The sequence below is a fragment of the Salmo salar genome, unplaced genomic scaffold (assembly GCF_965601325.2).
Source record: "Salmo salar unplaced genomic scaffold, fSalSal1 ptg000742l, whole genome shotgun sequence".
Classification (NCBI taxonomy): Eukaryota; Metazoa; Chordata; class Actinopteri; order Salmoniformes; family Salmonidae; genus Salmo; species Salmo salar.
The window spans coordinates 130,924-152,885 of NW_027675483.1; the positions used below are offsets into that span (position 1 = coordinate 130,924).

Consider the following 21,962-nt stretch of genomic DNA (forward strand, 5'->3'; position numbering starts at 1 on the left):
AACAGGTTTACATAGAAACCATAATGTTAGCCAAGTTGTTTTGATTGTAAATCCAGGAAATAATTAAAGACACAGAAATTAGGCGTGATAAGGACAACTATTGTCTAATTGTTTGAAATCAGTGGATCCAACATGAATATAAAACATGAACACAGGAAAAATACAACAGTTTATACAATGGAGAATTCAAATATTGGCCAAGTGCCAGTCGGGCAACCTTAGCTTTTTCTGATTGGTCAATTCTTGGAAGAAATACCATCTGTTTATTGGCTAGCCAGAGCAATTCTTCTGATTGTGGAAGAGAACAGCAATGTGATTGGCTGTATAATATTCATATTGCAACACCCATAAGAAAATACCATTTTACAGTTCACACAGTTTCATTGATTTTATCTAAATGTTTTTTATTTTATTGTAGCTCCTTTGTTGACATTTATTAGATGTGTACATTCATTGTGTTATTGCATTAATACAGTTTAAACAGTAGTTGTTGGGGAGAAGTTTCAAACATAAAAGTGGAATATTGGAATATGTCTGACAAGAGGAACAGTCCTGCCCAGTGTGAAAACCAACACACACAGCCAAACACACACAGCTCCCTGTATTATACAGCTGCACTGCTACAGCTTCACCTAGAGAAGAGAGACAGAAACAACCAGATTTAAGGGACAGGACAAACAAGACCAATGAACGATAACACATCTTATCTGAAAGGCTCTCCTGACATAGCTGTCCCTAGAGTCACTATAAACCAGAAACGAACTGGCCATAAGACAGTTTGGGGCCAGATGGGCCGGTCCATCTTTAAGCACAGTGGGCTGGTCTAAATTGGGAGTTTTGCAAAGAATAACTGTTTTGGGAGGGGGGAGGGGGGGGAGGGGGGACCGTGTGTTAGAAAATAAATGTGAAAGTTAAAAAGAAAAACAGTCACATTATCAGTTGTACACAATCCTCGACTGATTTCAATACAAGATAAACATGTCATAAGTAAATACGTCACTCACGCTAACGTCAGGTCCAGACTCCACAGGTTGGGTTGGTCTTCCACTTCCTCCTCGTCACCAGTGGGAAACCAACTAGGATAATATTACACAGACGGATTAGATTACATCAGATATTCATTGATTTATAGAATTGATTTGATATTTAAAAGTATTAGGACGCTCCAGCCAGAGACAACATTATATATGACCTCAGTTATATTACGCTGCCAGCTAGTAATACAGAGATGAACATCACAGAGATATTTAACATTAATACAGAGATCACCAGGTTAATGTGATACACGTGTTCTACTGTAGTGTTTCACTGAGACCCTGAAATCCAGACCTGTTTTGTGCTAACATCCCAGCTAGCTCATAAAGTTGCGGCCCTTGTCCTATTTGTGCTTGGACTTTAAAAAAGTTAAGCCAAAAAAAGCTAAAACTTTTGTTAAAAGTATTATTGAAACATTCAGTGAACGTTTTAAGGAACAAAAAAAAATAACTCCAAATAACCAATAATTCCGTTTCTCTGAGCGTTAAAATAAAACCTCCCAGGAAAATGTTCGGGGAACCATAGTAAGACGTTCTCAGAACCTCCCTGGAACCATAGTAAGACGTTCTCAGAACCTCCTTGGAACTATAGTAAGACATTCTCAGAAACCTCCCTGGAACCATAGTAAGACGTTCTCAGAACCTCCCTAGAACCATAGTAAGACATTCTCAGAAACCTCCCTGGAACCATAGTAAGACGTTCTCAGAACCTCCCTGGAACCATAGTAAGACATTCTCAGAACCTCCCTGGAACCATAGTAAGACGTTCTCAGAACCTCCCTGGAACCATAGTAAGACATTCTCAGAACCTCCCTGGAACCATAGTAAGACGTTCTCAGAAACCTCCCTGGAACCATAGTAAGACGTTCTCAGAACCTCCCTGGAACCATAGTAAGACATTCTCAGAAACGTCACTGGAACCATAGTAAGACGTTCTCAGAAACCTCCCTGGAACCATAGTAAGACGTTCTCAGAACCTCCCTGGAACCATAGTAAGACGTTCTCAGAAACGTCACTGGAACCATAGTAAGATGTTCTCAGAAACCTCCCTGCAACCTAAAACTTAACGTTCCCAGAACAGGCTAAGTTTTCAGAATTCCGTTTTACCGTTCAGTAAAGTTATTGCTTCCTCCCCAGAACCAATGGTAAACCAAAAATGTACGTTCCCACAACTTCAACAAACCAAATTCCCTGGTTGGGATTCCACTTCCTGTACTCTATGTCATATGCCAAATTATGTTGACAAGGAATAGAATGATATCACTAATTAGACTGGCACCCAGGCTATGGAGGTCCGTAGGGTTGAGAGCCTGTTTTGCGAGGGAGACTTGGCAAGACTTGTTTAGCAGGACCAAGCTAACTGTATACTTAGTAAGCAGGACCTGGCTAACTGTAGAATTAAATAGCAGGACCAAGCTAACTGTATACTTAGTAAGCAGGACCTGGCTAACTGTATACTTAGTAAGCAGGACCTGGCTAACTGTAGAATGAGAAAGCAGGACCAGGCTAACTGTAGACCTAAGTCGAGCTAACTGTAGACCTAAGTCGGGCTAACTGTAGACCTAAGTCGGGCTAACTGTAGACCTAAGTCGGGCTAACTGTAGACCTAAGTCGGGCTAACTGTAGACCTAAGTCGGGCTAACTGTAGACCTAAGTCGGGCTAACTGTAGACCTAAGTCAGGCTAACCGCACCTGGAGGTGAAGAGAGCCTTCTCGTTGATCATCTGGAGTCTGAAGATGTTGACAGCCTTATAGACATCTATCACATCCTGGTACTTCTCCAGTAGAGGCCTGGAGAGAGAAACAGGTTAGAAAAGAGTCACTCCACAATATCACCACACTTGACAAGATTAAACACAACAATGTTTTGTGAGTTGAGTTGAGACACTATAAACCTCCATAGGCTATAAACTTCAAGATACCTGTAATATGCCCCTGACTTGTCTTTCTGGTTCCTCTGGTCTGACTTCATGTCCTCTCCCCCCCACTGGTAGCAGGGGCAGGGGAAGAGGCTTAGCCAGGGGTAGAGGCAGGGCCTGGGGCCTGGTCTGGTCCTCTCTCCCAGGGGCAGGTTCTTTGCCAGGTAAGGTCTGAGCAGGGCTCTGGGCAGCAGAGACACCAGCCAGTAGATGGGCTCCTCATTCACAATGTCATGGAAGCTCTGGAGGTACTGACGCACGGCTGCAGAGGGCTGGATGGAGGACAGGTTCTGTAGGCAGGAGGAGGAGGAGGAGGAGATGGAGGAGGAAGAGAGACAGGGAGTTTACTATGTGGTTATGGAAGGTGTGAAGGTACTGAAACACAGCTGCAGAGGGCTGGATGGAGGACCGGTTCTGTAGGCAGGCGGAGGATGAGGAAAATCGAATTACATTTATTTGTCACATGTGCTGAATACAACTGGTGTAGACTTTACTGTGAAATGCTTACAAGCCCTTCCCAACGATGCAGAGTTAAAAAATAATAACACAAATAAAAGTAACAGGAGGAATAAAATAAATGTGGAACTATATACAGGAAGTACCAGTACCAGATCAATGTGGAGCTATATACAGGAAGTAACAGTAGTAGATCAATATGGAGCTATATACAGGAAGTACCAGTACCAGATCAATGTGGAGCTATATACAGGTAGTACCAGATCAACATTCAGCTATATACAGGGAATACCAGTACCAGATCAATGTGGAGCTATATACAGGAAGTACCAGTACCAGATCAATGTGGAGCTATATACAGGGAGTACCAGATCAATGTAGAGGTATTATCACGGAATACCAGTACCAGATCAATGTGGAGCTATATACAGGGAATACCAGTACCAGATCAATGTGGAGCTATATACAGGAAGTACCAGTACCAGATCAATGTGGAGCTATATACAGGTAGTACCAGTACCAGATCAATGTGGAGCTATATACAGGAAGTACCAGTACCAGATCAATGTGGAGCTATATACAGGAAGTACCAGTACCAGATCAATGTGGAGCTATATACAGGAAGTACCAGTACCAGATCAATGTGGAGCTATATACAGGTAGTACCAGTACCATATCAATGTAGAGGTATTATCACGGAATACCAGTACCAGATCAATGTGGAGCTATATACAGGGAATACCAGTACCAGATCAATGTGGAGCTATATACAGGAAGTACCAGTACCAGATCAATGTGGAGCTATATACAGGGAATACCAGTACCAGATCAATGTGGAGCTATATACAGGAAGTACCAGTACCAGATCAATGTGGAGCTATATACAGGGAACACCAGTATCAGATCAATGTGGAGCTATATACAGGAAGTACCAGTACCAGATCAATGTGGAGCTATATACAGGGAACAACAGTACCAGATCAATGTGGAGCTATATACAGGGAATACCAGTACCAGATCAATGTGGAGCTATATACAGGAAGTACCAGATCAATGTGGAGCTATATACAGGAAGTACCAGTACCAGATCAATGTGGAGCTATATACAGGAAGTACCAGTACCAGATCAATGTGGAGCTATATACAGGAAGTACCAGTACCAGATCAATGTGGAGCTATATACAGGGAATACCAGTACCAGATCAATGTGGAGCTATATACAGGAAGTACCAGTACCAGATCAATGTGGAGCTATATACAGGAAGTACCAGTACCAGATCAATGTGGAGCTATATACAGGGAACAACAGTACCAGATCAATGTGGAGCTATATACAGGAAGTACCAGATCAATGTGGAGCTATATACAGGGAATACCAGTACCAGATCAATGTGGAGCTATATACAGGAAGTACCAGTACCAGATCAATGTGGAGCTATATACAGGGAGTACCAGTACCAGATCAATGTGGAGCTATATACAGGGAGTACCAGTACCAGATCAATGTGGAGCTATATACAGGGAACACCAGTACCAGATCAATGTGGAGCTATATACAGGAAGTACCAGTACCAGATCAATGTGGAGCTATATACAGGAAGCACCAGTACCAGATCAATGTGGAGCTATATACAGGGAGTACCAGTACCAGATCAATGTGGAGCTATATACAGGAAGTACCAGTACCAGATCAATGTGGAGCTATATACAGGAAGTACCAGTACCAGATCAATGTTCATAGTTATAAGGCATTTGATGTTGATACAGTATGTACATGAAGGCAGGGTAAAGTGACTATGCATCAGGATAGATATTAGTAAGGTATTTGAAGTAGAAGTCAGAAGTTTACATACACTTAGGTTGGAGTCATTAAAACTTGTTTTTCAACCACTCCACAAATTTCTTGTCAACAAACTATAGTTTTGTCAAGTCGGTTAGGACATCTACTTTGTACATGACACAAGTAATTTTTCCAACAATTGTTAACAGCCAGATATTTTTCACTTATATCTCACTGTATCACAATTCCAGTGGGTCAGAAGTTTACATACACTAAGTTGACTGTGCCTTTAAACAGTTGGGAAAATTCCAGAAAATGATGTCATGGCTTTGGAAGCTTCTGATAGGCTAGTAGAAAGATGAGGAAGGGAAGCGCTACTAAGGTACACAATAGTACATTTTGGTAGACAGAAGGTGCTCTTTGGCAAAAGGGGTGAATTGGTCATCAAAAAGAAAGGAGGACCAAGGCACTCTTCATATAATTAATTAAAATACCTTTATTTGTATGGCATGTTCAATAGAAAAAGTTTTAAAAATCCGACGTGTTTCGCCTGCATGGCCTTCGTCAGGGAGTACAAAGAAATAATACAATGTCCTCTTTTGAACAGCTTTTCCTATTAGCCCTAATTTGAAGAGGGAGTGGTTACAAAATTGATTGGACACACCTAGTAAGCAATACTATACACATTAAAAAGTGAAATACTGTAGCTATGTTATCATAAAAATACAACTCCAAGCTAGAAGTATCAGAACACTTAGAAAGGTAGTTCTAACCTTAAATATGACTGGGAGAAGTGTGAAGAATAAGAAAGCAATGTATTCCATAGTACACTAGACCACAGCCAAACATGAACAACAACAGTCTAAACATAGCTGAGGGCAATTGAGCAAAATGTCCACTAGATGACAGCAAATGGACCTATCACGACCCTACAGGAAGGGTGAGAAATCCATATCTTCATTTAAACCAGGGTACTTAGTGGCCTGTAGTTTATAAATCCAAAAACTTTCCCTTTAGTTTAACTGTTTTAGACGGTCCCCTTTTCTAATAGAGGCCGGAACATGATCAATACCCATAGCTTGTAGGGAGGCAGGGTTGCCATGGTGTAAGGACTTGTAGTGCCTTGCCATGGGGTAGTCTTTATTGCCTACCCGTATGGCATACTTGTGTTCCGCTAAGCAGTCTTGAAGGCGTCTCTTTGTCCATCCAATTTAGAACACCTTGCACTGTGGACATTCCAATCTATAGATGACATGAGTGGTTTTGCAGTTAATGAAATGCTTGGCGTTATACTCCATTTTGGAAGCTGTGTCAACAAAACACTTTTTCTGTGCAATATTTCTGCAATGGTTGCACTGGTTACATTTAAAAGAGCCCTTGGGTTTGTGGTCAAGCCAAGTTTTTTGACAGTCACCCAGAAGATAACTGTGGACTGATAGGCTAATTTACATCATTTGAGTCAATTGGAGATGTACTTGTGGATGTATTTCAAGGCCTACAAACTCAGTGCCTCTTTGCTTGACATCTATCCTGATGCCTTGTCACTTTACCCTGCCTTCATGTACATGCAGTTGAAGTCAGAAGTTTACATACACCTTAGCCAAATACATTTAAACTCAGTTTTTCACAATTCCTGACATTTAATCCCAGTACAAATTCCCAGTTTTAGGTCAGTTAGGATCACAACTTTATTTTAAGAATGTGAAATGTCAGAATAATAGTAGAGAGATTTATATATTTCAGCTTTTATTTCTTTCATCACATTCCCAGTGGGTCAGAAGTTTACATAAACTCAATTAGTATTTGGTAGCATTGCCTTCAAAATGTTTAACTTGGGTCAAATGTTTCGTGTAGCCTTCTACAAACTTCCCACAATAAGTTGGGTGAATTTTGGCCCTTTACTCCTGACAGAGCTGGTGTAACTGAGTCAGGTTTGTAGGCCTCCTCGCTCGCACACACTTTTTCAGTTCTGCCCACACATTTTCTATGGGATTGAGGTCAGGGATTTGTGATGGCCACTCCAATACCTTGACTTTTTTAACCTTAAGTCATTTTGCCACAACTTTGCAAGTATGCTTGGGTCATTGTCCATTTGGAAGACCCATTTGCGACCAAGGTTTAACTTCCTGACTGATGTCTTGAGATGTTGCTTCAATATATCCACATAATTTTCCTCCCTCATGATGCCATCTATTTTGTGAAGTGCACCAGTCTCTCCTGCAGCAAAGCACCCCCACAACATCATGCTGCCATTCCCGTGTTTCACGGTTGGTATGGTGTTCTTCGGCTTGCAAGCCTCCCCCTTTTTCCTCCAAACATAACGATGGTCATTATGGCCAAACAGTTCTATTTTTGTTTCATCAGACAAGAGGACATTTCTCCAAAAAGTACAATCTTTGTCCCCATGTGGAGTTGCAAACCATAGTCTGGCATTTTTTTATGGCGGTTTTGGAGCAGGGGCTTCTTTCTTGCTGAGCGGCCTTTCAGGTTATGTCGATATAGGACTCGTTTTACTATGGACATAGATACTTTTCTACCCGTTTTCTCCAGCATCTTCACTAGGTCCTTTGCTGTTGTTCTGGAATTGATTTGCACTTCTCGCACCAAATTAAATTCATCTCTAGGAGACAGAACGCATCTCCTTCCTGAGCAGTATGACGGATGCGTACCTTCAGGCGTTTGGAAATTGCTCCCAAGGATGAACCAGACTTGTGGAGGTCTACAATTTGTTTCTGAGGTCTTGACTGATTTCTCTTGATTTTCCCATGATGTCAAGCAAAGAGGCACTACGTTTGAAGGTAGGCCTTTAAATACATCCACAGGTACACCTCCAATTGACTCAAATGATGTCAATTAGCCTATCAGAAGCTTCTAAAGCCATGACATCATTTTCTGGAATTTTCCAAGCTGTTTAAAGTCATAGTCAACTTAGTTTATGTAAACTTCTGACCCACTGGAATTGTGATACAGTGAGTTATAAGTGAAATAATCTGTCTGTAAACAATTGTTGGAAAAATGACTTGTGTCATGCCCAAAGTAGATGTCCTAACCGTCTTGCAAAAACTATAGTTTGTTAACAAGAAACCTAAGTGTATGTAAACTTCCGACTTCAACTGTATATATGTGTATATATATGCACACACACACACACCACAACAAGACAGACAACACGACACTACATAAAGAGAGACCTAAGACAACAATATAGGCTACTGGTAAATTTATCAGTTGAAAAACGTTCTGGAACGTTGCAGATAGAAATTCTATGAATATTACCACCATTATTCCTTTTTCAACAGTCAGAGAGGGATGTTTATTCTTGATCCTGCTGAACACACCCCTAGGTAGTTAACTATTGCTAGCTAATGAGGTAACATGACTGATCAAGGTGTAGCCTAAACAAATGGTTAACAGTCCACAAGTAGCCTAGTTTTAGAACGGCCCGCGATATGCTTTATGAATGTAAAATGCGGCCTGCCAAATCATGATAAAAAGAAAAAACCGTACCACCGGTGTTATGGGTCATGTCTTTTGAACAGTAGAATCAAGCCATTTTCTCTGAGAAAAAGAGGGAGACTTAGCTACAGAATTTGTATTTGAAATGCAGTGGTGAAAGTGTGAGGGTTGAGTGAGACTACAAATTCAAAGACTACCTACTTTTCTATAGTCTACGGGACAGATCTACATTTACAGGTTGGGAGGGGGGGTCCAAAATAGGGCAGGGTTGTCAATGTTTTTTTGCTTTGGGGAGGGTTGTATGGTATTTTATTGGGCACAGTGGAGGGAAGTGCATTTTTTCCCAGGTTTACATTCACTCTTCTGCTTGTATTTTCCCTATAAACAATGACTTGATTTACTTGAGATATTACCCTAATAAAGTTAAGAAACGTTTGTGAAGGTTTGGTATGGTGTGGCTATTATTAAGCTTTAGCTACTGCGTAATATACTGTATATTAAGATATATTATCTTAAATTGTATATTAAGAAATATTATCTTAAATTGTATATTAAGATATATTATCTTAAATGGTATATTAAGGGTGATTGTTATAACAGCTTCTTACCAGGTGTGGTGGAGTTTGGTTCTGGGCCTCCTTCAGAGACTCCTGGTAGCATTGATGTGTTCTCTGGAGAAACTGCATGATGTCTGGAGGACCCTGGACTGTTCTGATCAGCACCTGGCTCACACACACGCATACACACATTTACACACACAGAGCAACTTATCTTAAGATAGCTAGGGATGACAACCACGTATCACAGTCATAGTAAGTAAAACGTTACGGTATTTGTTTTATTTAATGTATTTTCTTTTCACCTGCAGCATGGTGATGACTCTGTCCAGGTATAGCATCTCCTGGTGGCAGAAGTCAGCATAGCAGCGGGCAGGCAGACGTCTGGAATACATCCCTCTGAGGAAGGCTGAGTAGAGGGTCTCATCTGCTACTCTCTTACTGGTCTCCCACAGGACGTCATAAATACTCACCTCTTCAACCAGCTCTGGGGGAGGGAGGGAGGAGAGAGAAAGATATATATTTGTGTTTGTATTGCTTTGGTGCAGTTTTCACAAGTATGTGGTAAATTTTAGCAATGCTTTGTACAAAACTCAAAACCGTTAATCAAAAAGACAGTTGTTTCAAAACTCTAAGCACATTTTTTAATTGACTATTACAACACATACAATCATACAGTCACTTATTCACCAAACTTAATCAGTGTTTCATCTAGAAATACATGTTTCACATTGCTAGTTCTATAGCAGTTAATTCATCAGTGGGAAGTTAGCTACATTAAACTAGTTCTATAGCAGTTAATTCAACAGTGGGATGTTAGCTACATTAAACTAGTTCTATAGCAGTTAATTCAACAGTGGGAAGTTAGCTACATTAAACTAGTTCTATAGCAGTTAATTCAACAGTGGGAAGTTAGCTACATTAAACTAGTTCTATAGCAGTTAATTCAACAGTGGGAAGTTAGCTACATTAAACTAGTTCTATAGCAGTTAATTCAACAGTGGGAAGTTAGCTACATTAAACTAGTTCTATAGCAGTTAATTCAACAGTGGGAAGTTAGCTACATTAAACTAGTTCTATAGCAGTTAATTCAACAGTGGGATGTTAGCTACATTAAACTAGTTCTATAGCAGTTAATTCAACAGTGGGAAGTTAGCTACATTAAACTAGTTCTATAGCAGTTAATTCAACAGTGGGATGTTAGCTACATTAAACTAGTTGATGCAGTTAATTCAACAGTGGGATGTTAGCTACATTAAACTAGTTCTATAGCAGTTAATTCAACAGTAGGAAGTTAGCTACATTAAACTAGTTCTATAGCAGTTGATTCAACAGTGGGAAGTTAGCTACATTAAACTAGTTCTATAGCAGTTAATTCAACAGTGGGAAGTTAGCTACATTAAACTAGTTCTATAGCAGTTAATTCAACAGTGGGAAGTTAGCTACATTAAACTAGTTCTATAGCAGTTAATTCAACAGTGGGAAGTTAGCTACATTAAACTAGTTCTATAGCAGTTAATTCAACAGTAGGAAGTTAGCTACATTAAACTAGTTCTATAGCAGTTAATTCAACAGTGGGATGTTAGCTACATTAAACTAGTTCTATAGCAGTTAATTCAACAGTGGGAAGTTAGCTACATTAAACTAGTTCTATAGCAGTTAATTCAACAGTGGGAAGTTAGCTACATTAAACTAGTTCTATAGCAGTTAATTCAACAGTGGGAAGTTAGCTACATTAAACTAGTTCTATAGCAGTTAATTCAACAGTAGGAAGTTAGCTACATTAAACTAGTTCTATAGCAGTTAATTCAACAGTGGGAAGTTAGCTACATTAAACTAGTTCTATAGCAGTTAATTCAACAGTGGGAAGTTAGCTACATTAAACTAGTTCTATAGCAGTTAATTCAACAGTGGGAAGTTAGCTACATTAAACTAGTTCTATAGCAGTTAATTCAACAGTGGGAAGTTAGCTACATTAAACTAGTTCTATAGCAGTTAATTCAACAGTGGGAAGTTAGCTACATTAAACTAGTTCTATAGCAGTTAATTCAACAGTGGGAAGTTAGCTACATTAAACTAGTTCTATAGCAGTTAATTCAACAGTGGGAAGTTAGCTACATTAAACTAGTTCTATAGCAGTTAATTCAACAGTGGGAAGTTAGCTACATTAAACTAGTTCTATAGCAGTTAATTCAACAGTAGGAAGTTAGCTACATTAAACTAGTTCTATAGCAGTTAATTCAACAGTAGGAAGTTAGCTACATTAAACTAGTTCTATAGCAGTTAGTTCAACAGTGGGAAGTTAGCTACATTAAACTAGTTCTATAGCAGTTAATTCAACAGTAGGAAGTTAGCTACATTAAACTAGTTCTATAGCAGTTAATTCAACAGTGGGAAGTTAGCTACATTAAACTAGTTCTATAGCAGTTAATTCAACAGTGGGAAGTTAGCTACATTAAACTAGTTCTATAGCAGTTAATTCAACAGTAGGAAGTTAGCTACATTAAACTAGTTGATGCAGTTAATTCAACAGTGGGAAGTTAGCTACATTAAACTAGCTATATAGCAGTTAATTCAACAGTGGGAAGTTAGCTACATTAAACTAGTTCTATAGCAGTTAATTCAACAGTAGGAAGTTAGCTACATTAAACTAGTTGATGCAGTTAATTCAACAGTGGGAAGTTAGCTACATTAAACTAGTTCTATAGCAGTTAATTCAACAGTGGGAAGTTAGCTACATTAAACTAGTTCTATAGCAGTTAATTCAACAGTAGGAAGTTAGCTACATTAAACTAGTTCTATAGCAGTTAATTCATCAGTGGGAAGTTAGCTACATTAAACTAGTTCTATAGCAGTTAATTCAACAGTGGGAAGTTAGCTACATTAAACTAGTTATATAGCAGTTAATTCAACAGTGGGAAGTTAGCTACATTAAACTAGTTCTATAGCAGTTAATTCAACAGTGGGAAGTTAGCTACATTAAACTAGTTCTATAGCAGTTAATTCAACAGTAGGAAGTTAGCTACATTAAACTAGTTCTATAGCAGTTAATTCAACAGTGGGAAGTTAGTTACATTAAACTAGTTCTATAGCAGTTAATTCAACAGTGGGAAGTTAGCTACATTAAACTAGTTCTATAGCAGTTAATTCAACAGTGGGAAGTTAGCTACATTAAACTAGTTCTATAGCAGTTAATTCAACAGTGGGAAGTTAGCTACATTAAACTAGTTATATAGCAGTTAATTCAACAGTGGGAAGTTAGCTACATTAAACTAGTTCTATAGCAGTTAATTCAACAGTGGGAAGTTAGCTACATTAAACTAGTTCTATAGCAGTTAATTCAACAGTGGGAAGTTAGCTACATTAAACTAGTTCTATAGCAGTTAATTCAACAGTGGGATGTTAGCTACATTAAACTAGTTCTATAGCAGTTAATTCAACAGTAGGAAGTTAGCTACATTAAACTAGTTATATAGCAGTTAATTCAACAGTAGGAAGTTAGCTACATTAAACTAGTTCTATAGCAGTTAATTCAACAGTGGGAAGTTAGCTACATTAAACTAGTTCTATAGCAGTTAATTCAACAGTGGGAAGTTAGCTACATTAAACTAGTTCTATAGCAGTTAATTCAACAGTAGGAAGTTAGCTACATTAAACTAGTTGATGCAGTTAATTCAACAGTGGGAAGTTAGCTACATTAAACTAGTTGATGCAGTTAATTCAACAGTGGGAAGTTAGCTACATTAAACTAGTTCTATAGCAGTTAATTCAACAGTGGGAAGTTAGCTACATTAAACTAGTTCTATAGCAGTTAATTCAACAGTGGGAAGTTAGCTACATTAAACTAGTTCTATAGCAGTTAATTCAACAGTGGGAAGTTAGCTACATTAAACTAGTTCTATAGCAGTTAATTCAACAGTGGGAAGTTAGCTACATTAAACTAGTTCTATAGCAGTTAATTCAACAGTGGGAAGTTAGCTACATTAAACTAGTTCTATAGCAGTTAATTCAACAGTAGGAAGTTAGCTACATTAAACTAGTTCTATAGCAGTTAATTCAACAGTGGGAAGTTAGCTACATTAAACTAGTTCTATAGCAGTTAATTCAACAGTGGGAAGTTAGCTACATTAAACTAGTTATATAGCAGTTAATTCAACAGTAGGAAGTTAGCTACATTAAACTAGTTCTATAGCAGTTAATTCAACAGTGGGAAGTTAGCTACATTAAACTAGTTCTATAGCAGTTAATTCAACAGTAGGAAGTTAGCTACATTAAACTAGTTCTATAGCAGTTAATTCAACAGTGGGAAGTTAGCTACATTAAACTAGTTGATGCAGTTAATTCAACAGTGGGAAGTTAGCTACATTAAACTAGTTCTATAGCAGTTAATTCAACAGTAGGAAGTTAGCTACATTAAACTAGTTCTATAGCAGTTAATTCAACAGTGGGAAGTTAGCTACATTAAACTAGTTCTATAGCAGTTAATTCAACAGTGGGAAGTTAGCTACATTAAACTAGTTATATAGCAGTTAATTCAACAGTAGGAAGTTAGCTACATTAAACTAGTTCTATAGCAGTTAATTCAACAGTGGGAAGTTAGCTACATTAAACTAGTTCTATAGCAGTTAATTCAACAGTAGGAAGTTAGCTACATTAAACTAGTTCTATAGCAGTTAATTCAACAGTGGGAAGTTAGCTACATTAAACTAGTTCTATAGCAGTTAATTCAACAGTGGGAAGTTAGCTACATTAAACTAGTTCTATAGCAGTTAATTCAACAGTGGGAAGTTAGCTACATTAAACTAGTTCTATAGCAGTTAATTCAACAGTAGGAAGTTAGCTACATTAAACTAGTTGATGCAGTTACCAAAACAGCTGTATAGTTTGACTGGTAAAAGTTATTTCTGTTCTAATTTTAGATTTGAATAGCAGAGTAGACTAATAATATGCTCTACGTTTTTGTCGAAGCTACTGGGTAAGGGGTCAAAATAGCTGATTCGTGTCAAAGGCACATTGTTTAGAGTGAACAGAATGTTGGAAGTCAGATTTAAAGTGGGAGATTTAAATAAAGGGAGCTTTATAATGTTGAAGATATCCCATTAAAGAGGAAGAGATTTTATAGGAGGACAAAAAGTGTCATAATTTAAAAACAATTCTAGCCAGATCAACATGTTTTAAAGTTTGAAATGGCATAGCATTCGCAAGCGTCATTAATCATCAGACAGCTGTCATCTTCTACATGTCAGAGTGCCATTCAACAAGGAACTGTACCTGTAACAAAATAAACGTTTTGTCTAGCCTAGGCAATGGGCCAAGACAATCCTACCTCTCTCGTCTGCTTCCTTCTGACTTGGCAATGCTGCTAAACTAGATCTAAAAGAAAAAATACATGAATGTAATTTAGTGTTAATATGGTCTCTGTAAGAACATGTCCAGATACAAGACAGTGTTATCCTGCTACCTTGTCTCCATAGAACACACATAGAACCTCAGCTCTCCACAGGACACGTCATTCCAACCCTGCCCACCTGTTGTCAAGGCAACAACAAATCACACTTCAGTTATTTCAATGTGCTCCGAGTGTGTGTGTGTGTGTGTGTGTGTGTACCTCCAGTGTGTAGCTCCATACAGTTCTCCCCCTGTCCAGAGTTACTGGGCTCATCCTCCTCCCAGTAAACATCGTCAACAGCTGAGCCGTCACTCCACAGCCACATCCCCTCCTTATCACAGAAAAACATTGATTGGTTGATTAATTGATTGAAACCACTTCTTTTTGTTTTTAAACCTGTAGACATTTGACAGATTGATTGACAGACTGACTGACTGATGAATTATTGACCCAGTTTACCAGAGCTGCGTCGTAGCCTCCTATCCAGACCGGCTGGTATGTGTGTCTCCTGACCAGATCCTGGACAAACATCTGTTGACCAGGGCTGTGAACCGACACCAGGTTCCCTCTGTGCTGGGAGCAGTACGACTAGAGGGACAGCCAGAAAACACTGTGTTAGCCCGCTGAGCTAAAGCCCAGGCAGTACCTCAGGGAGCAAAGATCAATGCAGGCTAGAAATTGACATTTCCTGAAGTAAATGTGTGCTTGCTAGTCTTGAAGTATCAATGGTTGTGAAATAGTAGTAGTAATTAGTAATTGTCTCTCTCTATTACAAGTATTACCTCTGCAGTGGCCCAGGTGGCCCAGACGGGGTAGAAGGAGAAGCAGCGATGCTCATTCTGATGCCACCCGGCTGGGCATGGTGACTGGGAGTCCACCCCTTCCACCTCCTCCTCTGTAGTGTTCACCACCCCCGAGGCAGCATCCACCCCTGGAACAACAACACACACCTACAGTATGTACTGTTCAAGAGCTGTGGTTGACTTAGTTTACCTGGTACATTGAAGCAATTAATGGAATAATCCCAAAAGTGCAAACTAAGCTAGACCAAGTAGCACCTCAAATACTTTATAGCATTTAGAGTTGTGTTTGACCAGATACAATGCAATTTTACAGTTAACAAATTGACAACAGACTTTCAGCATGCTTATAGAGGTGGACATTGAACATGTACGACGCTTACAAAAATGGTTGATGATTGGCTGAGTGAAAATCATGATAAAAAGATTGTGGGAGCTGTTTTGTTAGACTTCAGTGTGGCCTTTGACATTATCAATCAAAGTCTGATACTGGAAAAACGTATGTGTTATGGCTTTACACCACCTGCTATATTGTGGATAAAGAGTTACCTGACCTGCCTAGTTAAATAAAGGTTACATGGTTTTTTAATTACAGAACACAGAGGGTGTTCTTTATCATTGAATTAAACTATTTACACACACACTGTTTCATTTCAAGTTTCAACTTTTATATTTGCCTGTTGCGAGGTGCAGAGCCATCACTGCCCAACAAAGCAGCAGAGACATCCTACCAACCGATCTACAGAGGAAACAATGATATTATATTACATAACAACATAGCTTTACATTTAATAACCTTTAATAGTGTTAAAGGGATCATGAATACCATTTTAACGTCTCTGTGTGCATTATGAAGGAAGGTAGTGGTTGTTTCACGAGCAAATGCTATCTAGCATTAGCACAATGACTGGAAGTCTCCAGGTACGGTAGCATTGCTAATGTACCTGTAGACTTCCAGTCATTGCGCTAGAATCGTACATTATGCATTTAACATAACTTAATTTAATATGATATTGCGTAACATAACATGACAAAACATAACACAACTTTTAAGTGACATAAGTTAACATGACATAACAGAGCAGCTCCATCTGTAACGTAGTACATTACCTGTACATAGATCAGAGAATGTTGAAAGTACCTGAGCTAGCTAGTAACACAGTGACAGTAGTAGTAGCTCGGTCCTGGTAGGATACCTCAGAACATCTGCTCTTTTCTACCTGCTTCTGGCTTGGATTAGTCACTGTTGAGGAGCAGGAGGAGTGAAATGAGATGATGTGAGGGGAAGAGATGAGGAAAGCATAAGGTACTGCAGAACAGCGGCCAGCCCATATCGTCCTCTCTACACTAGTGGGTGTGTCCTAAAAGCATCAGCCCTGCCCACTCTCATTATCAGTCAGACTAGAATCACATCAACAACCTGCTAGTTCTAACAACACATCTCCTGTTCTGACAGACTAGAATCACATCAACATCCTGCTAGTTCTAACAACACATCTCCTGTTCTGACAGACTAGAATCACATCAACATCCTGCTAGTTCTAACAACACATCTCCTGTTCTGACAGACTAGAATCACATCAACATCCTGCTAGTTCTAACAACACATCTCCTGTTCTGACAGACTAGAATCACATCAACATCCTGCTAGTTCTAACAACACATCTCCTGTTCTGACAGACTAGAATCACATCAACATCCTGCTAGTTCTAACAACACATCTCCTGCTCTGACAGACTAGAATCACATCAACATCCTGCTAGTTCTAACAACACATCTCCTGCTCTGACAGACTAGAATCACATCAACATCCTGCTAGTTCTAACAACACATCTCCTGTTCTGACAGACTAGAATCACATCAACATCCTGCTAGTTCTAACAACACATCTCCTGCTCTGACAGACTAGAATCACATCAACATCCTGCTAGTTCTAACAACACATCTCCTGTTCTGACAGACTAGAATCACATCAACATCCTGCTAGTTCTAACAACACATCTCCTGTTCTGACAGACTAGAATCACATCAACATCCTGCTAGTTCTAACAACACATCTCCTTTTCTGACAGACTAGAATCACATCAACATCCTGCTAGTTCTAACAACACATCTCCTGCTCTGACAGAAGACACAGAGCGTACCCCTCAGTTTCTTGGCAATTTCTCACATGGAATAGACTGATGAGTTTCAGAAGAAAGTTCTTTGTTTCTGGCCATTTTAAGCCTGTAGTCCAACCCACAAATGCTGATGCTCCAGATACTCAACTAGTCTAAAGAAGGCCAGTTTTATTGCTTCTTTAATCAACATGACAGTTTTTCAGCTGTGCTAACATAATTGCAAAAGGGTTTTCTAATGATCAATTAGCCTTTTAAAATGATAAACTTGGATTAGCGAACACAACGTGCCATTGGAACACAGGAGTGATGGTTGCTGATAATGGGCCTCAATTCGCCTATGTATATATTCCATAAATAATAACATGTTTCCAGCTACAATAGTAATTTACAACATTAACAATGTCTACACAGTATTTCTGATCAATTTCATGTTATTGTAATGGACCAAAAATGAGCTTTTCTTCCAAAAACAAGGACATTTCTACGTGACCCCAAACTTTTGAACGGTAGTGAATATGAAAATAAAGGTAAATACATATTTCAATGTCCAGATGTAGAAAGTTATGATTTACCAATAATTTACCAATTTATTCATTAATTTAGTAACACCATCCTCATAAGTTATACTATTAAAGATATTCTGCAACGTAAACCTATGTAAGCTGCCTATCAATAGGCTACTGATGCTCTACTGGCAGATTTTGCATTGCAATTGTCCAGTAATGCAACAACACCAATGAATAACAGATTCCTCAAAATTGTTGAGTGTTTTTAGCTGAAAGACCGAGCTAACAGTTTCTTATTTTGTTGCAGATACTGTGTGAGGGCTTGGCTCCTCTAGTGCCTCACAGAGGTGGACGAAAATAGGGTGTAGTCCTCCCTGAGGCAGGAGAGTTTCAGGGGAGTGGCGGACCGGTTCAAGCTGCCGCAGCTGAGCTAACATTCCGAGAATGTCCACCCAAAATTTTGGGCAGATTATCCCCCGGGCCATCGATCAATTTCACCCTTTCTCCCTCCTCTTGCGTGTAAATCGTCTTGCACCTATCGTATTCGGGCCCAGCTATGAATAAAAACATAATTTGACTAACACTATTAGCTTGCGGTCCAGTAGGATCTCTCTCTCTCTCTCTCTCTCTCTCTCTCTCGTGCCTGTCAGTAATAGCTGCACCATAGACCTACAGTACCTAGTGAAAGTGTACACACCACAGTTGTCAGATTTTGCTGCCGTGAAATTAAATCTAAAAAGGGATTAAATTAGATTTTTTTCCCTACAGAGCCACACAAAATAACAAATTTAAAATGAAGATGTCTTGATTGTGTTTGTCTTCACACCTCAAGAGTGAATACTTGGTAGAAGACCCTTTGGCAGCTATTACAGCTGTAAAGCATTCTGAGTAAGAAGTCTACACCAGTCTTAGGGCAACATACAGTATGTCATGTATTGTTATAAAGAATTGAATCATGCAATATTAAATTAGGCTCAAACTTGGTGAAGGCTACAGGACTGAAAGCCTTTGAATGCAAACACACTCATGGGTGGTACTGGTAACACAAACATGTACTTGAAAGGCACCCTGGGAAATCTGCAAATGACCCACTCGGCAAAAAACTGGTTGAATCAATGTTGTTTCCATGTCAATTCAACAAATAACCCACTGGGCAAAAAAAACGGGTTAAATCAACGTTGTTTCCACGTCAATTCAACAAAATAAATAAATGTGATGACGTTGAATCAATGTGGAAACCTGATTGGATTTGTAAAAAGTTAAGGAATGTTGTAACCTTTTAACCTATATCCAATAATATAAATCAATATTAGACGTTGAACTGATGCCTGTGCCCAGTGGGAAGGCTTTTCATCCTACAGTGTTAAACAAAATCCAAAACCTTTTCAGACTGCAGTGGTTCCTCAGAAGGAGGAAGGAGAGAACCGTCCTCCTCAGTGAATTTCATGATTTTTTAAAAACATTTATAAAAGTTATCATTTTTAGATAAACTATAGTAAATGCATTCACATGTCACCAAATAATTTATTAAAACACACTGTTTTGCAATGAAGGTCTACAGTAGCCTCAACAGCACTCTGTAGGGTAGCACAATGGTGGGTACATTGACTTCAATACAAAACCTAGGAGACTCATGGTTCTAACCCCCTTCCATAGACTTACACAGTAATTATGAAAACTTCCGGAAGACGTCCTCCAACCCTTCAGAGCTCTTGCAGCATGAAATGACATGTTGTCCACCCAATCCAAGGGTCAGATAATTAATCTTGTACTGAACACATAAGCTACAGCTAGCTAGCACTACAGTGCATAAAATATGGTGAGTAGTTGACTCAAAGAGAGAGAAAGACAATAGTTTCAACAAATACATTTCTTCCAAAATTAAGGAGAAGCATGAGAGAGAGACTTTCAGTTCCACTTACTAAGATAGCAAATGTAGCTAGCTAGTTTAACGTACTCAGACACCCTGCTCAAAAAGAGGGATGCTATGTTAGCTAGCTGGCTATGACTATTCAACACAACACTGGAACTCAAGGTAAGCTTTTTGTTTTCCAAATGTATTGCACAGGGGCCTGCCGGTGTAAGTGCTAAACTTCTTACTGACTGTACACTGTAATGCTACTGCATGATTGTTGCAAGATTACTAAGTCGTTAGTTATATTAGATGTGTTGACTATGACGTTACGTTAGCTAATAAGGTGACAACGATGTGGGCTGTGTGTAGCGATTATCATATTGTCTGGTTTGGAAAGTTTTTTTCACCTTATCATATACAGCTGATGTCCACAAGTGAAGGGAGAAGATGAGAGGAGGTTAGCACATAGATGCGAGAATGAATACAATGTGGCTGCTATGAAAGTGAACTTTGTTTAGGGGTGTATTCATTTCTCCGATTCTGTTGAAAAAGATTCTTAAATAGAAGCAAACGGAACGGGGATAAACATACCTGAATTCGACCAATACAAACTTTAATTTGCAACTGTTGGACTAATGATTACACCCTAGATCAGCTTCAACTAGATGCAGGAAAGAGTGTGCAAAGCGATATTGAATGTGTCACTGTCTGTCACCTTGGTTACTCCAAATTCTCTCGACCTCTTCACCTACATTGTAAACTTTCATTCATAGGCTAGGTTGTAGCAACCTTATGATGTGTGCAGGGACAATTTGAGTGTAACATATACGCAGGGAGTCAGGAAGCAGGTGCAGAAGATGAGATAAATGAAGAAAATACAAAACAGGAGAAGTGTACTGAACGTAACCTAAACCAAGTCTGTCTGATGACTGAGGCTACAGAGGGCTATACATATGAGTAATCAGGGTGGCGATGAAGTCCAGGTGTGCTTAACGATGGTTGCCAGGTGTGCGCAATGTGGGTTGCCAGGACCGGTGGTCGGTAGACCGGCGACGTCACACGCTGGAGGGAGGGAGGAGTAGGTGTGACATGGAGTATCACGTAGTAGCCTAAACCTATCCATGTTACATTGAGCTGAGTGAATGGAATATGAATGACAGTAATCCAATATACTGTTATAGAAACAAGGCCATGCTCATAAAACAAATGATCATCCTCCCTCGTCTTAAACGGCGCCGACCGCCACTGTTTCCGCCACTGTTTAAGAGGTATATTTTTGCCACTGAAAGGAACAAACGGCTTTGTCACTGTGGTGGTACCATAAACGAGCATTTGTGTACAGACTTGAAATCATTGGCCGCTTTAGTAAATGGATCACGAGTCACTTTAATAATGTCAATTTAAGAATGCTTACATATCTTGCATTACATTTACATTTACATTTAAGTCATTTAGCAGACGCTCTTATCCAGAGCGACTTACAAATTGGTGCATTCACCTTATGATATCCAGTGGAACAACCACTTTACAATAGTGCATCTAAATCTTTTAAGGGGGGGGGGGGGGTAGAAGGATTACTTTATCCTATCCTAGGTATTCCTTAAAGAGGTGGGGTTCCAGGTGTCTCCGGAAGGTGGTGATTGACTCCACTGTCCTGGCGTCGTGAGGGAGCTTGTTCCACCATTGGGGTGCCAGAGCAGCGAACAGTTTTGCCTGGGCTGAGCGGGAACTGTGCTTCCTCAGAGGTAGGGGGGCCAGCAGGCCAGAGGTGGATGAACGCAGTGCCCTTGTTTGGGTGTAGGGCCTGATCAGAGCCTGAAGTTATGGAGGTGCCGTTCCCTTCACAGCTCCGTAGGCAATCACCATGGTCTTGTAGCGGATGCGAGCTTCAACTGGAAGCCAGTGGAGAGAGCGGAGGAGCGGGGTGACGTGAGAGAACTTGGGAAGGTTGAACACCAGATGGGCTGCGGCGTTCTGGATGAGTTGTAGGGGTTTAATGGCACAGGCAGGGAGCCCAGCCAACAGCGAGTTGCAGTAATCCAGACGGGAGATGACAAGTGCCTGCGCCGCTTCCTGTGTGAGGCAGGGTC

At 39.7% G+C, this 21,962-nt stretch overlaps 1 protein-coding gene across 2 annotated transcripts; it reads right to left on the bottom strand.

Moving 5' to 3' along the window:
* Positions 1 to 387: 387 nt before the first annotated feature.
* On the bottom strand, positions 388 to 16,711 carry LOC123738275 (uncharacterized). 2 transcript variants are annotated; one of them, XM_082972542.1, is made up of 13 exons: positions 16,533 to 16,711; positions 16,069 to 16,130; positions 15,374 to 15,522; positions 15,051 to 15,179; positions 14,811 to 14,922; positions 14,664 to 14,730; positions 14,529 to 14,575; positions 9,508 to 9,689; positions 9,254 to 9,367; positions 2,957 to 3,243; positions 2,727 to 2,825; positions 1,005 to 1,076; positions 388 to 632 (listed from the first exon to the last, which is right to left on the bottom strand). In XM_082972542.1, exons 2-13 carry the CDS (start codon positions 16,115 to 16,117, stop codon positions 629 to 631), a joined length of 1,311 nt encoding a protein of 436 aa, XP_082828668.1. In that variant the 5' UTR covers positions 16,118 to 16,130; positions 16,533 to 16,711; the 3' UTR covers positions 388 to 628. The 2 variants fall into 2 exon arrangements, with proteins under 2 accessions (XP_082828668.1, XP_082828667.1); XM_082972541.1 differs by having other exon boundaries at positions 16,502 to 16,711.
* Positions 16,712 to 21,962: the final 5,251 nt, after the last annotated feature.